Source organism: Loxodonta africana, chromosome 15 (genome assembly GCF_030014295.1).
Source record: "Loxodonta africana isolate mLoxAfr1 chromosome 15, mLoxAfr1.hap2, whole genome shotgun sequence".
Lineage (NCBI taxonomy): Eukaryota > Metazoa > Chordata > Mammalia > Proboscidea > Elephantidae > Loxodonta > Loxodonta africana.
The window spans coordinates 43,078,445-43,101,571 of record NC_087356.1 but is presented as its reverse complement, the minus strand read 5'-3'; the positions used below and the strand labels follow the sequence as shown (position 1 = coordinate 43,101,571).

Below are 23,127 nucleotides of genomic sequence, written 5' to 3'. Positions count from 1 at the left end.
GAGGTGATGGCGTCCCTGCCCCACTGCCTGCTAAGCCTCCAGTGACAAGCCCTTCAGCACCTGTTAGATAAACTCTGAGTTCTTACGGTGACCCTCAGGGCCTATGGGGTTGGGTCCTTACTGACCTCCACAACCTCCTCACGGGCCTCCTCTTTCCTCCTTTCGCCCCAGCCAGTACTGGTGCTTCAGCTTCCCCAGGCTCCCTCTCCCTTCTAGGCCTTCACAGACCCAGTTCTTCTCCCTAGAATGCCCTTCCCCTAACTCTCTGGCCCCCTTCTTCTGGCTCACCCGCTTGAGCAGGAAGACATGGCCTAAGCCCGGTCTACCCTGACGTGTCTCCCCTCACCAGGGCAGGATTACACAGCAGGCAGACCAAGCTGTGTGGGGACCCGCAGGACAGAAGAGCAGGGAGGGAAAGTGGGGTGTGTGCACACGCCACACACATACACAGCACACTCACACCACACACACATCACACACAGACACACACCACACACTCACACCACACACACAGACTCACACCACACATACACACCACACACTCACACACCACACACACATCCCGTACACTCACCACACACACATACATACCACATACACCACACACACGTCACGTACAGAGGCACACCACGCACACACCACACACACATCACATATAGACAACACATACATACATACCACACACACACATCACATACAGACACACACCATACACACACATCACAGACACACACCACACACACATACATATCACACATACACACCACACACATCACATACAGACACACACCACACACACATCACATATAGACACTCAGCACATACATACATACCACACATACACACCACACACACATCACAGACACTCGCCACACACACACACATCACATGCAGACACACACCACACACACACCAAACACACACATCACAGGCACGAACAGCTTCAAAGTAGGCTGTTTTGTTGACCTTCCTCCTGTTAATTACTTCCTCTTTTAGTGTATTTTTGTGGAAGTTATATATGGGACACCATGATCTTTCAGCACTCAGGGACAGGGAAGTACTTGTCTGGTCTGTCGCATCCCCCCAGCAGGGCTGGGGTGTCTCCCCCTGCCCAGCTGGCAGCTCACCTCCCTCACTCAGCAGCAGCTAACCCTCCTTGCTCCACATGGGTGCCTCTGTCACCCAGGAGACCCACAGTAACTACTGCAAACAACGAAGAGGTGCCAGTCCGGGCCCAGCACCACTGAGCACTTCCGTGGGTCCTCAGCATGCTGACCTGCGCTCAGCTTCAGGTGCCTCAACTGTGCTGTGGGGTGTCCACCCTGTCCTGGCCTCCTCCAGCGTGCGTGGCTGCCTGGTGCAGGTCCACGGTGTCACCTCCTCTCCAGAAAGGCAGATGGTCCTGGGGGCTCTTTGGTAACGCAGCCAAGACCTACGACAGGCAGAGAGGGCGAGGGCGGAGACCTGAAGGTCCCCAGTCCAGAAGGGGAACCTGCGGCCCCCGCCGTACCACCCCTGCCCCGCCCCCCCCCCCGCGATGCCCCGCCCGGTTCGCTCCCACCCACCTTCTGCCATACCCAGCGGCCGGGACAAGTGTCCCGGGAGCACCAAGATGCAGCTGTGGCTCTGGCACCTCCTCGTGGCGCAGCTGACAGGTAAGGGGAGGTGGGCTCGGGGCGCACGAGGACAGGGACAGGGTGGTCTGCGTCACCCTGGAAGAGCCCGAATGTGGACTTTAGAAAGGGCTGTGAAAGCAGGAACCAGAGTCCAGGGCTGTGGGGGAACCGGAGGTGGTGGCGGTGCAGGCTCAGCCCCCGAGGGAAGGAAGGAAACTCATCATCCCATTATCCCAGGGGTCCAGGAAGCCCCAAGGCTGAGGCCGCTTCTGCGCCCAAACCTGACCCTAGGAGAAGGGGAGGCAGGAAAAAAAGGAAGGAGGGGAGAGGGCTGGAGGAGGGAAGAAAAGGGCAAGGAGGGAGGAAAATGCCCTTGTCCGGGGTCCCCATAGTGGGTAACCCTACCAAGCTGCCAGAGCCCTATTCTGGCTTCCCTGCCCCACACTTGCCTGGGCCGAGGGTCCTACGGACACACTTTTGTACTTCCGGGGAAGTGTCTGTTGAGCAATCCACCAAACACCAGGCTATTGGAAGCCCTGTAGAATTTGGCAGCTAGTACTCCCCTGGCCCTCCTGGTTCCCCAGTGTGTGCTGGTGTGCCTCCGGAAAGAAGCAGCTCTGGAATTGGGATGTTGGAGTTGGAATATAAGTGGAAGTCTAGATTGTCCCTCCAACTAAGCCTGGTCAGACTGCTTTTTGGAAGAATCCCTGCAAACTGCCCACTGACGTATGGGTGATTTGCTCTCATGCCCCAAAAGTCCAAAGCTGGTCATACTGCCAGGGGGTGACCAGGCCTGCCAACTCCGGGCTCTGACCCAATGAGCTCAGCAACACGGTAAGCAGAAGTTAGTCCAGGCCGTTCAAAGCCTATGAGTTATTGTGGCTCATTCTAGAATCAGCAGGTCCCTCTGAAGAGTGGAATCACTGGGCTACTGGGAGGATCAAAGGAGTCAGATGATGGGGCATGTGTGGAGAGGCCTGGCTCTGCCGGCACAGCAGGGGCTCAGCCAAGGCCAGGCAGTTAGTCTCTGGGGACAGAAAGGCAAGTTGGACAAGAGAGAGGCCGGTGCACGTCTCAGCCAGGAAGTCTTCACGGAAGGACCTGGGAGGGGAAACGCATACTTGCAGCCCCAGGCCTCTTCTGACCCCTTTGTGCTTCGAGGAGCTCTTCCTGGGCTTTCTTGGAAAGGACGGGTCTGTGTGCTTGTGGCTCGCTTTGTGCATGCACTCATGTGACCGCAGCTCCGGGAGAGAATCACAGGCGCCTCAGCTCAGGGAGCAGCTCAGAGCTCAGGCTCTGTGGCCCTAAGACCTGGGTTTGAAGCTGGATCCACCACATACAGGCTGTGTGGCCTTGAGCATGTCATTTACCTGCTGAGGCTCTGTTTGCTCATGTGTAAAATGAGTATAAAACAGTCTCTCCCTCACAGAATTTGGTGAGCGTTAAAGGAGATGGTGCCTGTACCATGCTCAGCACAGCACTTGCATTGGGTCAGCTCAATTAATATTGTAGTGATCTATTCCTGTCATCTCCCTGAAGAGGTCAGTGACCCAAAACAGTTAAGAACCTGTGCTCCACTGAGCAGCTGGTAGAGTGTTTAGGGAGAGATGAGAAGGCCCTGCAGCCATTTGGGCCTCAGATACTGTTTTACCCACAGCGCAAGCAGAAGTTCAGAGTAGCCTGTGACTGGCGTTAGAAAGTCAACGTTCATTTCATCTGTGTAAGAAAGGCCGCTGTGGCCCATGGAGCCTGAGCCGCAGGCACGGTCAGCAGGCCCCTCTGGGGCACACACTCCCCCTCTGGCTGCCTCTACCCACTGAGGTCTCCTGGGTGTGTCCTCTGCAGTTCCTGCTCCTGGCCTCTGCCCTGGTCTGGAGGGTCTCCAACTGCCTGCCCACAGCTAACGTGAATCGCTCACCAGGTCAGGATCAGTATGTTGGCCCCCATGTGGCCTTGGCTGTGAACGAGACCCCTTCAGATCCTTCACCTTGAGATTTCATGTGCTGCCAGTAACAACCCCCGAGATGTGAGCTGCCTGTACAATGATTTACTTGGTTTAGTGCTTTACAGTTTGCCATGTGTTTTCTTGGACATTTTCTCATTTCATTCTAACCCTTGGAGGCAGGCAGGTAATAGCACTAAGCTGCTCTCCTTTCACGGGGAGGAGATAGGCTCTGTGGCTTGGCCAGGTCACACGACTGGTACGGGGCAGAACCCAGATTCCAGGCCCGGCCTGTGAGTCCTGCTCTCAGTCTCTGGGAACAGTCCCCTGCTTGCTGAATGTTTCCCGTCGGAGACTAAAATGAACTCCCAGCCTGCTTCCATTCAAGAGTGGAGATCCAGTGACCCATCACATGGAGGCAGAGCTTGCTGGGTTGGGGAGTGATGGGCTATCACTGTGCCCGCCAGGGAATGAGTTCCTCTTGCTGGCTGTCATCACTGTCCAGACAGTAGCTGCTCCTCATGTAGGTTGGCCAGACCAGCCGTGTGCTCTGTCTGCAATCATGAGCTCCTCTCCAGTTTGCCCTGGGTCTCCTTAGCTGCCTGGAGCCTATGGAAAGTCTAGATGGTGTGGCAGCAGAGCTGGGGGAAGGTATTCAGACTCTGACACCCTGAGTTTGAGTCCTAGCTGTGCAATTACCAGCTATAAATGGAACCCTGCAGAAGTAACTTTATGCCTCAGTTTCCTCATTCATTCATATATGGGGATGAAAATCCCTAAGCGGGTTTGAGACTTGATTGAGATAATTTGTGCCATAGCCCAGGCGTATAAGAACAAAGTCAATATATGGCAGCTCCCTCCCCTGTCCCCTTCATAAAGCTGAGTGTAGCAAACACTGTCTTGCAGGTGAGCTCTTGGTGGGGGGAAATACACAAGCTTTGAGTCCTGGAGTCACCAGCTGCATTTAACAAGCCCCCAGACCCTACAGAGCCCTGGCAGCTCAGTGGTTAAGACCTCAGCTGCTAACCAAAAGGTCAGCAGTTTGAATCTACCAGCTGCTCCTTGGAAACCCCTATGGGGCAGTTCTACTCTGTCCTATAGGGTCGCTGTGAGTCAGAATCGACTCGACAGCAACAAGTTTCTGGACCCTGCAGCAAGGCAGCTTCTTCTACAGGTTTTCCTGTGACTCAGTGTGACTCCAGGGCCCCACAGGTGATGCCAGGACAACATCCTGATGGTCTCTGCTCTTTCTGGCTTCTCGTAGCTCTCCACGGCAGCTCAGCACTCCACCAGACGCCTGAGTCTATAATGGTTCAGACCCATCAAACGGTGACCCTATCCTGTGAAACGAAAACCTCCCTCATTAACAGGCGTGTCTACTGGCTGAGACAGCGCCAGGCCCCGAGCCCGCACAGTCACCATGAGTTCCTGGCCCTGACCACCTTGGATTACACGCAACAAACTGTGTATGGCGAGGGGGTGAAGCAGGAGGAGTTCATAGTGTCTCAGAGCGGGGCGCGGTGTACTCTCAACCTCACGAGGGCAAAGCTTTCGGACAGTGGCACATACTTCTGCATGACCGTCGGGCAGCCCCAGCTGATATTCGGGAAGGGAACTCGGCTGAGCGTGGGTAAGAATACAGACAAGGACTGAGCACCTACTGTGTGCCAGGAGCACAGGCTGGGCTCTGGGCTGCCTCACTCGCAGCGAGCCCCACTCTGCCTGAGGCAAGATAGCCAGGAGCAAAAGCACTGTACTAAGCCTCACGAGGGGCCAAGCGTGTACAAGGGCTTTGCTTAGTTGTCGCACTCAGTGCTACCCGCCGCCCTGGGAGGTAGGAACTAGTTGTATTCCCATTTTACAGGTGAGGCTGAAAGAGATGGGTCAGGGTGAGAGATGGACATACTGCTTCTTATGGGGATAGGGCAGTGACTGTCCTCGGGCCACATCAAACCCACCTGAGGCTGTGGCTCCATGCACAGGCCTGAAGGTGGCCTCAGAAACCCCCCAGATAATTTGTGCAGTAGCCCGGGCATATAAGTACAAAATCAATATATGGCAGCTCTCTCCCCTGACCCCTTCGTTAAGCTGGGCGTAGCAAACACTGTTTTGCAGATGACCTCTTGGTAGGGGGAAATAGACAAGCTTTGAGTCCTGGAGTCATCGGCTGCATTTAACAAGCCCCTGGACCCTGTGGAGCATGCACAGGGAAAGAAGGCTGTCACAGCCCAGATGTACCAGCGAGAGCATTTCTGAGGGCAGTGGGGGGCAGGTGCTGCCCTCGCATTTTGCCAGCCCACACCCCGAGGTGCAGGGAGTGAGAAGACCCAGGCCCAGACCAAGTCTGCTGAAAATTCTCTATTATCATGATCCCTCCGGCCCTGTGAAGCTGCAGTTCCAGGAGTCAATACACCCAGTAGAAACACATACTGTGAGCCACAGACGTGAAATTCGTAAGTAATACATTTGATTTAACCCAATATATGAACAATATTACCATTTCAACACGTAACCAGTATAAAATTACTACTGAGGTATTGTACATCCTTGTTTGGCACTATGCTTTTGATGTGTATTCTACACATACCAAACCCGTTGCTGTCAAGTGGATTCCGACTCATAGGGCACATCTCAGTTCAGACTGGCCACCTCTCAAGGGCTCGGTAGCCACATGTGCTGAGGGGCCGCCATATTGCACAGGGCAGATTAACCAAGGGAGCAAAGGAATCACTCCTCGAGGGCCGGCATCTGGCCTAGCCCCCTGCCCTGTAGGCCTCCCACTGCATGCTTCCTGGTCACCTCAGTTCCTCTCAGGCTGGAGGCACTCAGATCACAAGAGAACCCCCAGAAATTAGACTGCTCAGTGTGGGGCGGTGTGGGGGGAAAGCTAGAGGCTCAATGAGGAAGACAAGGAATGGAGTGATGCCTCCATCTGCCCCCCACTCCAGCCTCGGATCTTGGGTGGGATGGGGGAAGGAAGTGAGCTCTGGGCAGTAAGCCATGGTGTCCCTCAAGTTGGGAGCCGACTGATTTCCTGTATTGAAATAGGGCTTTGAGGTTTTGGTTTGGTTTATTTTTTGTGTCTCTACAAGCCCCACATCTTCCCATTTGTGAGATTTCAGGGTCCAGGAAGAGTAGATGTCAAAAATAAGCAAAACTGATTTCAGAGCCTTCCCACCACCTCTACCACTGCCCACCCTGGCTTCCATAGTTCCAACCTCCCTGGCACTGCCCAGCACCCCGGGAATGGCAGTCCTTCCCCAGAACACGTGCTTGCCACCATATCTCCCCCCGGAGGTGGGTGACAGGGGATCTGGGGCAAGAGCCCACTCCGTCCTGCCGGCCAGTGCATTTTACAGGAGAGCTAGGAGAGGTCAGAAGAGTTTGGGGAGAAAGGGAGCTTTCTCAGGCCCCCTCAGCACATCACAGCCGCAAAAGGCCTGTCCCCTTCAAGGAGAAGAGTGATTTGAGCTGGAGGGCAGGAGGAATCAAGAGGGATCTGCCTGTGGGCAAGAAGAAATTAAAACAGCATGACCCTTTTCGCAAAGACCCCCACCAGATGCAGGCCACTGGGCCCAGCCAAGGCACTGACGTCCTGTAGGCCTGGCTGCGTGTGGTCCTCACCACTGATCCATCATCCCACGCGTCTGTCCTTCCTCGTTTGTACAGCAAGGGGAACAGGATGTCCTCTGGGACTGTGAGGATTAAACCAGACAGCAGAGTGCTGTGTCACCCAGCACAGGGCCAGGCTCTTTGCAGACTCCGTGCACCACAGCTGGTGTCGTTTTTCCTGTTAATGATCATTACCCTCAGCATTCTGATGACCAGGGGCCTTGGGTTGACTTAATGTATTTCACTTGGTCAAAAAACATTTTCAGTAATGAGGCCACTCCTGAGGTTCACCCTTCAGCCAAAGATTGAACAGGCCCATGGAACAAAACAAGACTACAGGGGCACACCAGCCCTGGGCAGGGACTGGAAGGCAGCAGGGAACAGGACAGCTGGTCATAGGGAACCCAGGGTTGAGAAGGGAGAGTGTTGACATGTGGGGTTGTTAACCAGTGTCATAGAACAATGTGTATACTAACTGATGAGAAACTAGTTTGTTCTGTAAACCTTCATCTAAAGTTCAATAAAAAAATTAAAATTCTCTTAAGGAAAAGAAAGAAAACATTTTCACATGAGGCTGTGTGACATTAGGAGAGCACATGTTCTAGAAGCAAACTCTTGTTTCAAACCCTGGCTCTGCTAAGTAATGCTGTCTAACTCTGGGCAGTGGTTAAGAGCTCGGCTGCTAACCAAAAAGTCAACAGTTCAAATGTACCAGCCACTCCTTGGAAACCCTATGGGGTAGTTCTACTCTGTCCTATAGGATCACTGTGAGTTGGAATTGACTTGATGGCAATAGGTTTGGTTTTTTTTTTTTTAACTTTGGGTAGGAGTCCCTGGGTGCAAATGGTTAGTGTGCTTGGCTGTAACTGAAAGGTTGGAGGTCTAAGCCCAGCCAGAGGGGCCTTGAAAGAAAGGCCTGGTGATCTCCTTCTGAAAAATCAGCCACTGAAAACCCTATGGAGCACAGTTCTGCTCTGACACACATGGGGTCACCATGAGTAGGAATCGACTTGACAGCAACTGCTGTTTTTTTTTTTTTTTTTTCACTTGGGGCAAGGTATTTCAGCTCTCCGAGTCTAGGTTTCCTTGTGGATAAAACAAGGATAATAGTGCCTGCCCCAAAAGTTACTGGATTCAATATACTTAGGTTGAAGTCTTAACACTGCCATCAGCACATGGTAGGAACTTAAGAAGTGTTTATTCTAACTGACTGGCTCTGCCTAGAAACCTCACAAAGCAGACAGAGCAGATAATCTCCACTTCCCAGAGGCATCTCAGGGAGGTGAGGCTCAAGGGGTCCACTTGGTACATGAAAGATGCCAGCCCCCAAATGACAGATTCGTTGGCTGCCCCTCCCGGTTCCTTGGTACTAGAGTTTAAGTTCACAGTGTCGTCCTTTTCCTTCTCCATTTTGCAGAAAATCACTTCTGTGAAATCTCTTTGCTCAACCCACGAAGGCAAGGCAAGACTCAGCGGGGCTCAGTGCTCATGCCGTTCCCCCGGGATGATCCTCGGTTCCCCAGGACCCGGGGTCTCCCTTTGCTCTGAGTGTTCACCTTACAGTATCCCAGTGGTTTAGAACGTGGCACAGGGCCAGAATGAAGAGTGGAGTGCCCCACCCAGGAGTCAGAAGAGAGGCTTGGGGCCTTAGCTCTGCACTTTCCGCAGTGGGGCCTCAGGGCCAGCCGCCACCTCTCTGGCGTTCACCTTTGAAATTAAAGCTTGAGACTAGACCAAAATTTCCTTCTAAGTCTGATATTTTATGATTTTTAAGGACACCTGAGAAGGAAAACAAATCCCCAAATATGACCTCTGAGTGGTATTGTACATGCAGAAAAGGGCACTCACCTCCTTTCTAGAAGCTTCCTCCACCTGCTTAAAGATGGGCAGAGTGGGCTGAGGGGCTGGTCATGCCAAGGGTGTGGGCAGCCCAGCTTCAGGCCAAGGCTTGAGTCAGGTGGGGCCAAGCCTACTGCACATGCTGCTGGGTTCACATCCTCTTTACTTCTTGCAGCAAGCCCAAGAAGGAGGTGGGGCATCTTTATCTTAGCAGATGGGGAAACTGAGGCAGAGCAGTTACGTGACTTGCCCACAGTCACACAGAGGCTTATCAAGGGTGTGGAGCTCTGTTCATGCCTGTACTTTCTGCAGTGCCCCTCTCCCTCAAGGACACCAAGGTGACCCCCACCCCTAAGCCTTCAGATACATTTGAGAATTGGGAAAGCAGATCAAAAATTCTATTTCTCTGTGATCATGAACCCCCATAGCAGCCTAGAGCATGGTCATAAGGACTTCAGTACCTGGACGTCAGGATACACTTTCATCTCTAAGTCTCCCTGGTGTCTACCTGACTAAGATATGTGTCCTGTTTCCTTTCTGTAGTTGATGTTCTCCCCACCACTGCCCAGCCCACCAAGAAATCCAGCCCCAAGAAGAAGGTGTGCCAGTTCTCCAACCCACCGAGCCAGAAGGGTGAGTTCTCCCATTCCCCAAGCCCTCAGAAGCACGGCAGACATTCTTACTCACTCCCTTCCTTCCTTGCTTCACTCATTCAGCAAGCACTTCCCAAGTGCTGATTCAGTATCCTTCTCTGGCACCATGCCAAGGACAGACAAGAAACTGGGTATGACAGCAGCACCCAGTCTATGGGGGACAGACTCACAAATCGTCACAGGACAAAACTCAGTGGACAATGTATCCACACAAAAACTTGCACGCGAATGTTCAGAGCAGAATTATTCATGAGAGCCAAAAAGTAGAAAGAACCCAAATGCCCATCAACTGATGAATCGATTGAAAAAATATGGTATATTCATACAATGAATATTATATGGCCATAATAAAGAATGAAGTGCTGAGGCATGCCACAGCAAGGATGAACCCTGAAAACGTTACGCAGTGAAAGAAGGCAGTCACAAAAGTCCACATATTGTATGATTCCATGTATATGAAATGTGCAAAATGGGCAATTTCATGAGACAGAATGCAGACTAACGGCTCTCTAGGGCCCACAAAGGAGAGAATGGGGAATGACTCCTAACCAGCGTGGCAGTCCTTAGATGACACTGTGGTGACGGTTGCACAGCCTTTGAATGCAGGCAGTCCCCGACTTATGATGGGGGTTCCGTTCCAACAACTCCGTCCTAAGTCTGTTCTGATATAAGTTGAATTACCTTTTTGTTTTGTTTCATTTTCATTATTATGCCTTTTACTATCAGTACCTGTCCAAATCCAGCAGTGTTTTGAACAGCAAATCATAAAATTGAACATCTGAAAATGATAACATCAGCAAAATTCTGCAACATGTTACGAATGATAAGATGTACCAGAAAAAGAAAACTGGATAGTCAAAAGTACAGCAGGTCGTAATTCAAATACATCATAAGTCGACGACTACCTGTATTCTAAAAACCACTGAATTATATACTTTACATAGGTGAGCTTTATGATATTTAAATTATATATATCTCAATAAAACCAAAACCAAACCAAACCCGTTGCCGTCGAGTCAATTCCGACTCACAGCAACCCCATAGGACAGAGCAGAACTGCCCCATAGAGTTTCCAAGGAGTGCCTGGTGGATGTGAACTGCCAGCCTTTTGGTTAGCAGCCATAGCACTTAACCACTATGCCAGCAGGGTTTCCATACCTCAGTAAAGCTGTTAAAATTTAGACAAATAAAAAACCCAGCCCACAGGACCAGCACTTTAAATTTTTCCTGTTTTGATCCCTAACACAGAACCTAACACACGGTGTGTGCTTAATGTATGTTTGTTAATGAGTGAACAATTTTGCCTGTCCGTGCTGTAAGCACCAGACACTGCAGCTGAGCACACACACACTTACGCACACTCATACAGACACACATTCACTCATACACACACTTTTCTTGAAGCCATGGGCCCAAATGTGTTCTTGGAAAAGTACTGACCTCTACTCCCAAAAGTTACTGGTAACAAACAGAAGGTGTCACCGGCTCCTACCTTTAGAAAAACCACGAGAAGCCACGCTGAGGCTACCTCGTGCCACTCGGGCTGCCTTGTCTTAAATATACGGTGAAGACTGTGAGAGCCGGAACGCAACGGAACTGACTTGTTTTCCGCCTTTGACAGGGTGCAGTCTTACCATTTTCCTATCATTTGTTTTAGTGGAGATATTTGAATTTTCCTTCTCTGACAGATTTCTGCCTTACACAGGTTCCAGCTTTTACAGGTTTTACTGTGTAAAATACCAGGAAGAGTCTAAGGAGGGGCCCCTAGCACGGACTAGGAGAGGGAGTGGGAAGCTGCCACTTGAGGTCACAGGCAAAGCCTTTGGGAACAAAATGTGGGGCAGAGTGACCTCATTTCATAAAGCATTTATACCCTAACACCTTCCCTTCAAGGAGTTCAGGCGGGGGACAATAAAAAAGGAATACAAAACATTCAGATGAGGACGTAAAAACTGGGTCTGTGCTTTGGCTCTGGGGGTGTGAGCAAACCCTGCTGAAGCAAAGGGAATCCTCCAGGTCACATGGCACCTCCCTGTCCACGTTATGATATAAAGGAACAACCCTGGGCCTTCATCCTACCACAGAATCCTAGGACTCTACTCTGTCCATCCTCCTGAAAAGATCTTTGAACAATAATGAATTCAGCACACTGCCATGAATGATATAAAAAAAGGTCTTAAAATTTCTTATAATCAACCCTCGGTAAAAGCCCAGGGCAAAATGGAAGTACATTAGTAGGTGTTTTGTTCCATTATGCATGGGGTCCCTGTGAATTGGGGCAGCTAACAACAAGAAGAGCCAGGATGTGTGTGAGGGCGGCCAGGTGGAGTGGGGTTGGAGGGAGGTAGGTGGAAGTTGCACTGGGGGAGGGAGTTTGAGGCGGTGTAGCCTAGCAGTAAGTCAGCCAGAGGTAGGCATGAGTCCTTGTCGACAACTGCCTGTACTGTGTGGCTTTGGGTAGCCATTCAGCCTCTCTGAACCTCCATTTTCTCGTCTGTAAAATGAGTGTGATAATGCCCTTTACTGGGAGGTCATGAAGACTAAATGAGATCCTACACACGAGGCACTCAGAGCTTGTCAGGGTACCGGGCAGAGCTCAGAGCTTGTTATACATGAACACACAGGGCCGCCATGGGGAGGGGCATGCCCCCCAAGGCAGAGGGCTGCCCCTTGAGATAACACCAGAAGTTCTGGGAGATGATTTCTAAACCTCTCTCAGGAGCAGGGTGGTGAGATGCAGACCCAAGAGACCCCGAGGCCCGAGCAAGATGAGGAAGACCAGGCTAGAAGTATCCCTGGCGTGGCTCCCTGCCCACGCAGGCTTTTCACTGACTTTACTGGGAGTAGCAGCTTTTCCAGGAGTCACGTTTTGAATGGGCAACCATGCATCTGCGTGGACCTGTGGCCTCCAGTTCAGATATGACCATTCCCCAGGAAGCCGCCCTGATCCTGCTGCCCTGATCCTGCCGCCCCAGGATGAGGGGGCCCTCCCACCCTGCACTTCCCTGCAGGCTGCACCCACCTCTAGTATCTTTTTTTAACTTTATTGAGGTATAATTTACACACCATAAAACACACCCATTTTAAGTGGACAACAAAATAATTTTTAGGTAAGTTCACCAAGTTATGCACCCATACCACAATCCAGCTTTAAACATTTCCATCACTCTAGTAAAATCCTTTATATCAGTTTCCGGTTAATCCCAGCTTCCAGTTAATCCCAGCTTCCGGTTAATCCCAGCTTCTGCCCCTGGCAACTATGGACACCCTTTTTCTCTATATAGATTTGCCTCTTGTGGACATCTCATATCAATGGGCCCATACAATGTGTGGCTTTCCTGTCTGACTTCTTTCACTCAGTGTGGTGTTTCTGAGGTTTATCCATGTTGTAAGGACATGGAGGTGAGAGAGACACAGGCAGGAACCCTTAGCGTTTCACAGGCAGGAAGGACTTTCAAGGATTTCTTATCGTTCAACCTTCCACCCAGTGCAGGAACACCCTCTTCAGCCTTTGCTCGTTCCCCTGTACCACCATGGCCTCTCTCACGGCTGTGGTGCACCTGGCAAGGGCTTTAGAACCAGGAAGACCTGGCCCCATATCCTGGCCCTTTCTTTTAGTAGCTAGACATGTGATTTATCGGCTTTGAGCCTTGGTTTTCTCAACCGTAAAATACCTTTTTCACAAGATGGAAGCTTGCAGTACCTTACCTGGCTCATAACAGGTATTCGGTAAAAATTCTCTCCCCTACCTGACATCCAAGATGTCTTCTAATTGTTCGCAGGCTCTTTTATACTTTGAGCTCAAATCTGCATCCTGTTGTTTTCACCCATGGGTTCCCAGAGACCTTTTGCAGAGCTTGAAAGTTGTCATCAGGATTCACGGGACAGATAATACAGACTCTGCTGTTTAAATAGCACCCAAAGTGGGCAAAGGGACGGATACAAAACCCATAGAAGAAAAATAATACAAGTGGTCCATATGTATATGAAAATATGCTGATGCTCACAAGTAAGCAAGGAATTGAAATATAATTTTCACCCACCAGATTGGCAGAAACTTGGGTAACTTCCAGGGTTGACGATGTTTGGGGAAGTTATCCTTTCACGCGCTAGTGGGAATGTAAATTAGCGAAGCCTCTTTGGAAGGCAGTTTGACAATATCTATCACAATTTGGAGTCCCTGGGTGGTGTAAACGGTTAATGTGCCTGCTGCTAATCGAAACGTTGGTGGGTTAAGTTCACCCAGAGTCACCTTGAAGGAAAGACCTGGAGAGCTACTTCTGCAGAGTCAGCTCCTGAAAATCCTGTGGAGCACAGTTCTTCTCTGACATACATGGGGTCGCCATGAGTTGGAGTCGGCTTTACCGGGCATCTAGTTTGGATTTTTATTACAACTTAAAATGTACACAGTCTATGGTTTAGCAATTTCCATCCTCAACATTTGCTTCAGTAAGGTACCTTCATAAGGAGACACATACCAGGATATTCTCTGCAGAGCTATTGGTAAAAGCAAAACATGGGGAATAACCAAATTGTCAAATGCTACTCTGCTGGTAAAAAGAATGTACTGACATGGTTAAACCAAAAAAACCAAACCCAGTGCCATCAAGTCAATTCCGACTCATAGCGACCCTATAGGACAGAGTAGAACTGCCCCATAGAGTTTCCAAAGAGCGCCTGGCGGATTCAAACTGCTGACCCTTTGGTTAGCAGCCGTAGCACTTAACCACTACGCCACCAGGTTTTCCCTGACATGGTTAAGTGAAGATAAAAAAGGGCTCGCAAAACAATTTGTGCAATATGATCCACTGTATATATTTTTTAAAACTATATGTGTCTATGTATGTAAACACGTGTATGTGTAAAAACAAAGAGAAAGTATCAAATAAATAATAGTTCCTCCTTCTGTGAGGGGGCTAGGATGTCAAGAGGCACTGTAACCATATCCTGGCATCTTTTACAATGAAAATATATTCAGCTATTTCTTGTGAAAGTAAAATTAAAAAAAAAAAAATTTTTTTTTAAAGCAAAGATCCCATTACAGGCAGGAAAACTATCTACCTCCTTTGAACATTAACAGCTACTGAGTTTAAGTAATTCCTTTAAATTGTCGTGTGGAACATGAAATGTTACCTATAGAATTATCTCAATGATGTCTAAAGTGCATAGAAAAAAGACTAGAAGGAAATACAGCAAGTGCTATTGGTGGTATTCTCTGGAAGGTGGGGCTTCCACCTGATTTTTTCCTCGTATTCATCAGTGTCTTTGTCTCCCAAATACTCAGTAATGAGCCCATGTCACATGTGTTTTCCAGGCCCATCTTGTAGCCCCCTCACTCTCGGCCTGCTGGTGACTGGTGTCCTGGTTCTGCTGGTGTCCTTGAGTGTGGCTGTCCACCTGTACTGTGAGTACTTTTGGGATGCCATGGTGACCCATTTCCTGTTCCAAGTGTCCCTGAGGGTACTTTCTTCTTTGGGAGAGCAGAGCTGATGGCAGCCTAGTGGCAGTTTCTATAAAGAACCCATGAGAGAAACTTGATTCTTGACTCTTGGTCTGAGGCCCCATTGTTGACTAGGAGACCACCCTATCTGTGCAGTTGACTAACCTGGCTTTGATCTAACTCTGTTGCTTCCTGATCTAGCAACCTCCGGCAGGCACCCTGGCCTCTCTGAGCCTCAGCTGCCTCACCCTATGATAACAATGCTACCTACCTCCTTGAGTTGCCACCTGGGAAGTCCTGCCCAGAGTGCCTGGCACATGGTCTGTGCTGAATAAGTGGGAACGTCTTGGGATTAGAAGCTCAGTGCACAGAGGAGCACAGGAGGGGTTTGAGTTATGCCCCCAGAAACTAGAAATCCTCCCCACTGATGAGGCTGTAGAGAAACTCAGAGATGGCTGCTGCTCCCTCAGCTACTCCAGAGACTGAATCATCTCCTTCTTTGAGCTTCTCCTGGCTCTGCATAGCACGGAGCTCCTGATAAAGGCAGACAGCTGCAGGGCTGGCCACACAGCCACCCGAGAATTCAGAGGCCCAGACTCTACCCCTGGTTCTGCCACTCACCTGTGCTGCCTTAAACATGGTGGCACTTCCTGTGGATGTCTATAAAGTCGGGGGAGGGCACCAGGAGCATGGATTAGATCAGTGAGTGGTTCTTAACTGTTATGGCTCACAGAGACCTTTGAACATTGATGACAAAGACGGACCCTTTCCACAGAGAAACACACCTGTGCTCACTCTTTGCATACAGTCCCCCCCTACAGAGGGGTCTGTTTACTCCCATGAAAGTTCGGGAGTCTAAAAAGTTTTCTATCATGGACCCTATCATTAAAAAAAAAAAAAATGTGAATACAAACTGCAATTCAATATATTTATTTATTTAATATATTACATATCCGGAGCCCTGGTGGGGAAGTGGATAAGAACTACGGCTGCTAACCAAAAGGTCTCCAGTTCAAATCTACCAACCACTAATGTGCCTCAGACATAGAGTTTCCAAGGAGTGCCTGGTGGATTTGAACTGCAGACCTTTTGGTTAGCACTTAACCACTACGACACCAGCGTTTCCAAAAAAGAAAAGTAATGAAGGATGAGATGAACATGTAAACAGACATGTTTCTATTTTCTTCCTCTGTCTCAGTGGGAAGCTTTGCACATTCCCTGAGTACACACCCTCTAATTTAAGAGGACCTGTCAGGAAGGGCACAGACTCTGGGGTAGATTGACTGGGCTTCAGTTCTGGCTTTACCACTCGCTAGTTGCATGACTTTGAGCAAGTTGCTAACTCACTCTTTGCCTCAGTTTCCCCATACATGAAATGGAGACAATACTAGTAGGACCCAACTCATAGACTGCTGTGGACATTGAAGGAGTTACAGCGCGGGAAGTATTCAGGGCAGAGCCAGGTGCCAGGGAAGTGTCTGAGATGTGAGCTGTCCCTGTCACCACCCTCCGTGGTCTCTGGGGCTTGGCTCTGATGGCCCACAGCCCACCCTGACTGGTGCCCTGCTTTTCTCTTTCAGGCCAGCGGAGGAGAGCCCGGCTTCGCTTCCTGAAACAGTAAGTGCTTGGGGCCTCAGAAAAGCAGCCTATGTGCCCTGGGTATGGTCCTGGGCTCCCACCCCCTGCTGCTGCCCACAGCCTCCAGCTACATCCAGGAGCCAAAGCTCAGGCACAGCCTTCCAAAAATCACAACCTGTAAAAATAAATGGGTGAGAGACTTCAGGCATGAACATAGCTTAAAGAGAAACCATGATTCATCATCTAAGTATGCTTCCAGTGGGAAGGTTTAGCTTTTAGCTTTCCTGACGATAGCAATCCACCGTTCTTTGTGTAGAATGCTATACGTAGGGTATCCCAAACTCTGTCCCACCCATTATTTCATCAGACTTGGTCCTGCTTCAACCAGGAGGTTTATTACCCCCATTTTACAGATCAGCAGAGAGACTTGCTCAAAACCTCAGAGGTAATAAAGAGCAGAATTGGATTTAAAGACAAGCTTGCTCACTCCAAGGCCAGCGTTCTCAACCAGCAGTGGCTACCTTTCCTAGAAGCTGCCAGAGTTTTGTGGTGGGCTGCCTTGGTCCCATCGTCCGTCCTGGGCCCCGCCTGGGTCCCAGGAGCTGGCCAACTCACAGGCTGAGTCACAAATTCCCGTTGCCGTCGAGTTGATTCTGACTCATAGCAACCCTATGGGACAGAGTAGGACTGCCCCATAGAGTTTCCAAGGAGGAACCTGGTGAATTCAAACTGCGGACCTTATGGTTAGCAGATGTAGCTCTTAACCACTACGTGGCGAGGGTTTCCAAATCACAAATAGAGGGCTGAAAACCACTCCTTTGGCCCACTGAGGTGGACAAGCACACACAGTAGCAAGACACAGTTACAGGCCAGAGGCTGCCAGCTGCTCCAGCCTCAAGGGCTTCTGAACCCTTGGCATTGTCCTTAAGTTTGATTTTTCTTCCTCAGAATAGAGACTGTTTCCCATAATTCTACTTCATTGCTTACATTTGATTCTCAGAACAACCCCCAGCTGTATGGAAGTGTTTGAAAAAAAACGGGCACGCCTTTAGAATGAAGAGGGCACGGGCCCGGTGCGCACCAGGCAGCTCTGGGCTGGAGTCCTGTCTGCCATTCGCCAGCCTTGTGACTGTAGGCGAAGTCACCTCACCTCCCTGAGCCTCCTGTGCCTAATTTGTAAAATGGGATGACAGCACCAACCTCATGGCTATTGTGAGGACTTACTGAGGTAACGCCGATAACCTGCTGGGCACCTGGTCCCGCGCAATTGAAGCAGAAGCTCATTTAACTTATGTCAGTTCAGCTCTGTAGCAACGATCATGAAGACGGCAGAGGACTGGGCAGCGTTTTGTGCTGTTATACATGAAGTCGACAGGAGTCGGGGCCGACTTGAGAGCTCCCTAAAAACAACAAGAAGTTCAACTCTACAAGCCCATCAGCCAAGAAACAAAGTATATTTTAAAATACTCTAAAATTATAATTTTCACATATACATCATTACATGTTCTGTATTATTATGCAATCAATATATTTGTATGTCATAATTCACAGGTTATAGTTGCTAAAACGTGTACGCTCTGTTCTATGAGCAATTTTCAATCATGACTTCGACTTTGTGCAATTTTCAGCTTATGTGCTGAATTTAGAAACTACCCCCACCTAAGAAATAATAGCTTTCATGTATTTGTCTAAATCTAGACCTCCAGAAAGTTTTGATCTGAGTCTTCCCCATGGTGACCTTTTATGGAGAATGTGTCCCCACCCCGGGGTACTACTTATCTGGGGTTCTCCCCACACCACACCCCTCCTTTTAACTTGTTCCACAATGACGTGGGGCCATTTTGGATACAGGACCTTGTGCTTTGGAAAATCCCGGGGTTCTGAGGACCAGCCAAGGCGGGGAAGAGGCTGGGGTGGTCCAGGTGGGCCCTGAGCCCCTCACCCTCTTTACTCGTCTGTTGTCTGTGTTTACACTTCCCTGTAATATTTCGTTTGAACAAAAGGGTCTGTGGCTAAAAAAAAGTTTGAAAACCACCTCTGGTTTTGCTATCATGATCCAGGTGCGGATGTAATAGTCTGTCGGCCTCACAGAGCGGCTGTTCCAAACTCAAGATGCGATTTGGGGCAGATGTTCCTCAGCTTCTAACTGTCCTTCAAAAACGATCCCATCTGCAGGCCACCTCCTTCTGGCCCTTGGTGTGCATTTGTGAATAGCTTACTTTAGAAGGTGCTGCAGGAAGTAACACCATTCAAAGCTAGGGTTCCTTGGGCTGCTTTCCTTGAGCATTTTATTTTTTTAAATGACAGAGATAGGCCCTAAAAAACTACTGGAGTCCCTGGGTGATACAAATGGTTAATGTGCTCCGCTGCTAACCCAAAGGCTGGAGGTTCGAGTCCACCCAGCAGTACCTTTGAAGAAAGGCCTGGTGATCTACTTCCAAAAAATCCGCCATTGAAAACACTGTGGAGGACAGTTCTACTCATGGGATTGCCATGAGTTGAAATCAGCTCGAGGGCAACTGTTTTTTTTTTTTTTTAAAGAACTAACACAAAAGTCTTAGCCCCAGGCTGCTTGAAGTGAAAGCCTGCATCTTGGTTTGCCATTTGTCTCTGTTACCGGAAATTCAATATTATTTGCCTGAAAATAAGCGGTTTCACAACTTGTTTTTCAGGTTTTACAAATGAACAAAGAATATGCTTTTGGTGTCCTGCATTGGTCAGTGATGAGCGAGGTCTTGAAAAACGAGAGGGAAGGGACACACTCAGCCACGGAGATTTCACTGACCTGCCGAAGCTGCCTGCTTTAACTACCGCAGTTTCTTCTGTGGCCCTCAAACCTAGAGGCAACTTGTTAGTTGGTCATCGGGAATCTTAAAAAGAAGGCTTCAGGACCCAAGGCACTTTCTGCAACTCACAGGGTGTGCTGGAAGACAGAGTGGGAATTGCCACCTGGACACGACTTCCGGTTCCTGACTTGCCCTGGGCTGGGCCTGGACTTTGGTGTTGGCTGTCCAGCCTCCGTCTTTGCAAGTTGCTTTGCCCTAGTGGGGCAGTGACAGTGGGCCCTGGGTCTTTCATGGGGTGGGGCTGAGATGGCTCCCCCTTGCTTTTTCCAGGCCAGGAATGACCATCCTCACAGAGAATGCCCCAGAGGCCAGGCCCAGTGTAGGAATGAGGCTTCCTGAGAAGGGCTGACTTGGCACCCAGGCACCGTCTTAGTGGGGATGTCGCTTCCTCTCCCATAGGACGTTTCTCAGCTTTCGTGTCTGCCTTCCCGTGGCTTGTATACTTCCCTCACTTTCTGTTCTCTTAAATAAAGTCTCCTGGATGTAAAAATAAAGTCCTAAGTAAAAGATGCAAATGGCTCCTATCGCCTGAAAGCACAAATGCCCACCTACAGCAAAGACGTTGATGTTCAGCTCAAAAGGAATAACAAGGATCACATTTGCCTGTGCCCACTTTTCATCCAAGATCCTCCTTTGCCTCCACAATACGCTGTAGTCCACGTTGTAGGTGCAGAGAAGGTCTAGAGAGCCTGCGAAGCATCCAGAGCCATGTAGTGGGCGCCCCAAGGGCCAACCTGGCCAGAAAAGCAGACCAATTTCTGGCCCATTCCCAAGCTGCCTTCACTAGCTCCTGTTCACTTCTATTGAGGGCTGAACCCCAGGGACTCCTGGCTTCAAGGCAGCCTTGCACCAAAGAGCAGGTGAGAGGCATCAGAGTCTCTCAATAGCCACATGTCCATTAATGTTTCCTTATCTCTCAGTGTCGACTGCTAGAGAAAGAAAATGCTGAGCTGGGCTGGGGAGTGGAGATGAAGCCGTGTGCCTTTTGAAAAAGTCATCTGGGTGGGTCTCAGCTTAGCCCCTCACCCTGGGCTTTAGCCACATGGCAGCCACTGAACCACAAAGAACGCACCTTAGGCTGCACTAACAGAAGCCCCATGTCTCCTCTCAGTGGAGAACAGAGACCCCCTGGCTTTTCCTGGCCAGGTCAGGGCTGGAGGTGCAATGTAAGAAGGTTATTGGTAAACCGCGTTACATTCAGGGACAGCCACGGAGGGGGAAAAGCTGTTTCAGAAAACAGGACAAGCAAGATGGCTTGAGGGAGGGGAGTGTGGCCATCTCCCGGCATCGGAGATGCCGTCTTGGGGAGTGGAGGGCACAACAGAGGCAGGTGGGTGGGTGGGCATTAGAGGGGGTGGATGTAGGAGTGTTCCCAATGAGGAAAAGCTTCCTGGCCACCAGCTCTGAGACAATGGGGCAGGCTGTCCCCGAGGCTGAAGGGAGGGCCTCAGTTGTGGGGTTTCCTAGGAAGGTGGGGAGAGCTATAAAAGGGTGAAAAGACCTGACGGGTCGGGGTAGGTTGGACCGGGGTTCATTTCTAAGGTGGGCTCCTTGCTCTGGGACATCCTAGGTAAGAAATGAGGGACAAAGGCCCTGAAGTGTGTGGCCTGCCCTCCTTGAAGGCTCATACCCAGTCGGCAGCTGCAGCAAGACCAGGCCTCTTGCCCCATGGCCCACGACAGAGGTTTAACTGCATCTCCCTGCTGCCCTCCTGACAACCACATTGAGTTGTTTGCAAGTTCTCCCGGGGTTGAGTTGGGGGCAGGGGTGGTGTGTGCCCCTGGCCTGTTCTCTGTGCAGCAGGCACCTGCTGAGGCAGGCTGGGCTTGGCAGCCCCAGGGAGCCCGGAGCAGGCTGGGCTGTCGGCAGCAGGGGTTGCGGTGAGGAGGTCTGCACCCAGCACCTGACTTTTGTTTTGAAGAAGGAACTGAGCGGTTACTTCTTTCTGGGGGGCCATCTTGGTAAAAAAGAAAAAATTTAACCTAGCTACCCTTTGTTTAGCAATTCTACCTCTAAGCGATTTATCCTTATCATAAGCTGACATACACAAAGAGATATGCATCAAAAATTGGAAGCAATCAAATGCTCACCAAAAGGGGACAATTAGATAAACTGTAGCTCACTCTTATATTGGAGTTCACACAGTTGTTTAGGAATGAGCTAGACCCATATACACTGACCTCGAATGATGGCCGCCACATCTGAATGTACTTCAGCAACACTTTTACTGATTATTCTTATTTTAAATTCAACACATGGTCACCGTTAAAATTCAAGTACAGATAAAAGCAGTGCAGACTGTGAGCATGGTGCAGAACCGGGCAGTGTTTAATTCTGTGGTACTGTCTTAGTTATCTAGTGCTGCCATAACAGGAATACCACAAGAGAAATTTATTCCCTCACAGTCTAGTAGGTTACAAGTCCAAATTCAGGACATCAGCTCCGGGGGAAGATTTTCTCTCTCTGTCGGTTCTGGAGGAAGAGTCCTCGTCAACAATCTTCCCCTGGTCGAGGAGCTTCTCAGGCGCAGGGATCCTGTGTCCAAAGGATGTGCTCTGCTCCTGGTGCTGCTTTCCTGGCGGTATGAGGTACCCAACTCTCTGCTTGCTTCCCTTTCATCTCTTGAGAAATAAAAGGTGGTACAGGCCACACCCCAGGGAAACTCCCTTTACAATGGATCAGGGAGGTGACCTGAGTAAGGGTGGTGTTACAATCCCACCCTCAACCTCTTAACATAAAATTACAATCACGAAATGAAGGACAACCACACAATACTGGGAATCATGGCCTAACCAAGTTGACACAAATTTTGGGGGGGACACAATTCAATCCATGACAGGTACATAGGGTTGCTATGTGTCAGAACCAACTCCATGGTAGGTACCTAGCAACAACAACACAGATAAAAACAGAAAAACATATAGCTGTTGTTCATTGCTGTTGACCTTGTGTATAACAAAACGAAACGCTACCCGGTCTTGCACCATCTTCATGATCATTGGTAGAAGTCACGACGTGGTTACCCTCGGTGCAGGGGTGATGACTAGAAGCCGCATGAGGTTTGGGGGTCATCATGTCCTGCTTCTCAATCTGGGCGCTGGTCACATAGGTGAGTTCAGCTTGTGAAAGTTTATCCAGCTGTACACTCATGATACGTAGACTTTCCTATATATAGATTATATTTCAATAAAAAGATATTTTAGAAATCCAATTACAGAACATTGTAGAAACATGTAAAATCAGAATTTGAAAGTTTCTTGTTCTCCCAGATTTTTTTGCACATACTTTTTTAAAACAGAAAATTAAAATCTTGTAATATAAAATATGCAAAATATATTACATGTATGATACATAAAATATAATGTAGAAAGCTGAATCTTATTCCACAAATTTGATTTTTTTTTCTCTTAATAATATAAGTCAGAATTGACTCGATGGCAAACAAGAACAACAGTAATATAATTATGAAGGCCTTTGGGTGTATTTGTTTGCATACACATAGAGAAAAAGTCTAGAAGGTTATGCTCCAGGCTATTAATGGTAGTCACTTTGGGGAATTTCCATTTATGCTTTGTACATTTTTGTGTGGTGAGAATTTTTA

At 49.4% G+C, this 23,127-nt stretch overlaps 1 protein-coding gene across 2 annotated transcripts; it reads left to right on the top strand.

Annotated features, from left to right (window-relative positions):
- The first annotated feature begins 1,523 nt into the window (after window positions 1-1,523).
- CD8B (CD8 subunit beta) lies at window positions 1,524-20,020 on the top strand. Of its 2 annotated transcripts, XR_010317969.1 has the most exons (7): window positions 1,524-1,655; window positions 4,823-5,188; window positions 9,553-9,642; window positions 14,977-15,066; window positions 16,683-16,719; window positions 17,681-18,131; window positions 19,353-20,020. XR_010317969.1 is itself a non-coding variant. In XM_064268817.1 (6 exons), exons 1-6 carry the CDS (start codon window positions 1,538-1,540, stop codon window positions 19,363-19,365), a joined length of 714 nt encoding a protein of 237 aa, XP_064124887.1. In that variant the 5' UTR covers window positions 1,524-1,537; the 3' UTR covers window positions 19,366-20,020. The 2 variants fall into 2 exon arrangements, 1 of the variants encoding a protein (XP_064124887.1); XM_064268817.1 differs by lacking the exon at window positions 17,681-18,131.
- The last annotated feature ends 3,107 nt before the right edge of the window (window positions 20,021-23,127 follow it).

Coding starts and splice junctions, on each gene's coding strand:
- CD8B (XM_064268817.1), top strand. CDS start 1,538: ATGCCCCGCCCGGTTCGCTCCCACCCACCTTCTGCCATACCCAGCGGC. Junction 1,656..4,822: donor CCTCGTGGCGCAGCTGACAG/GTAAGGGGAGGT, acceptor GGCTTCTCGTAG/CTCTCCACGGCAGCTCAGCA. Junction 9,643..14,976: donor CAACCCACCGAGCCAGAAGG/GTGAGTTCTCCC, acceptor TGTGTTTTCCAG/GCCCATCTTGTAGCCCCCTC.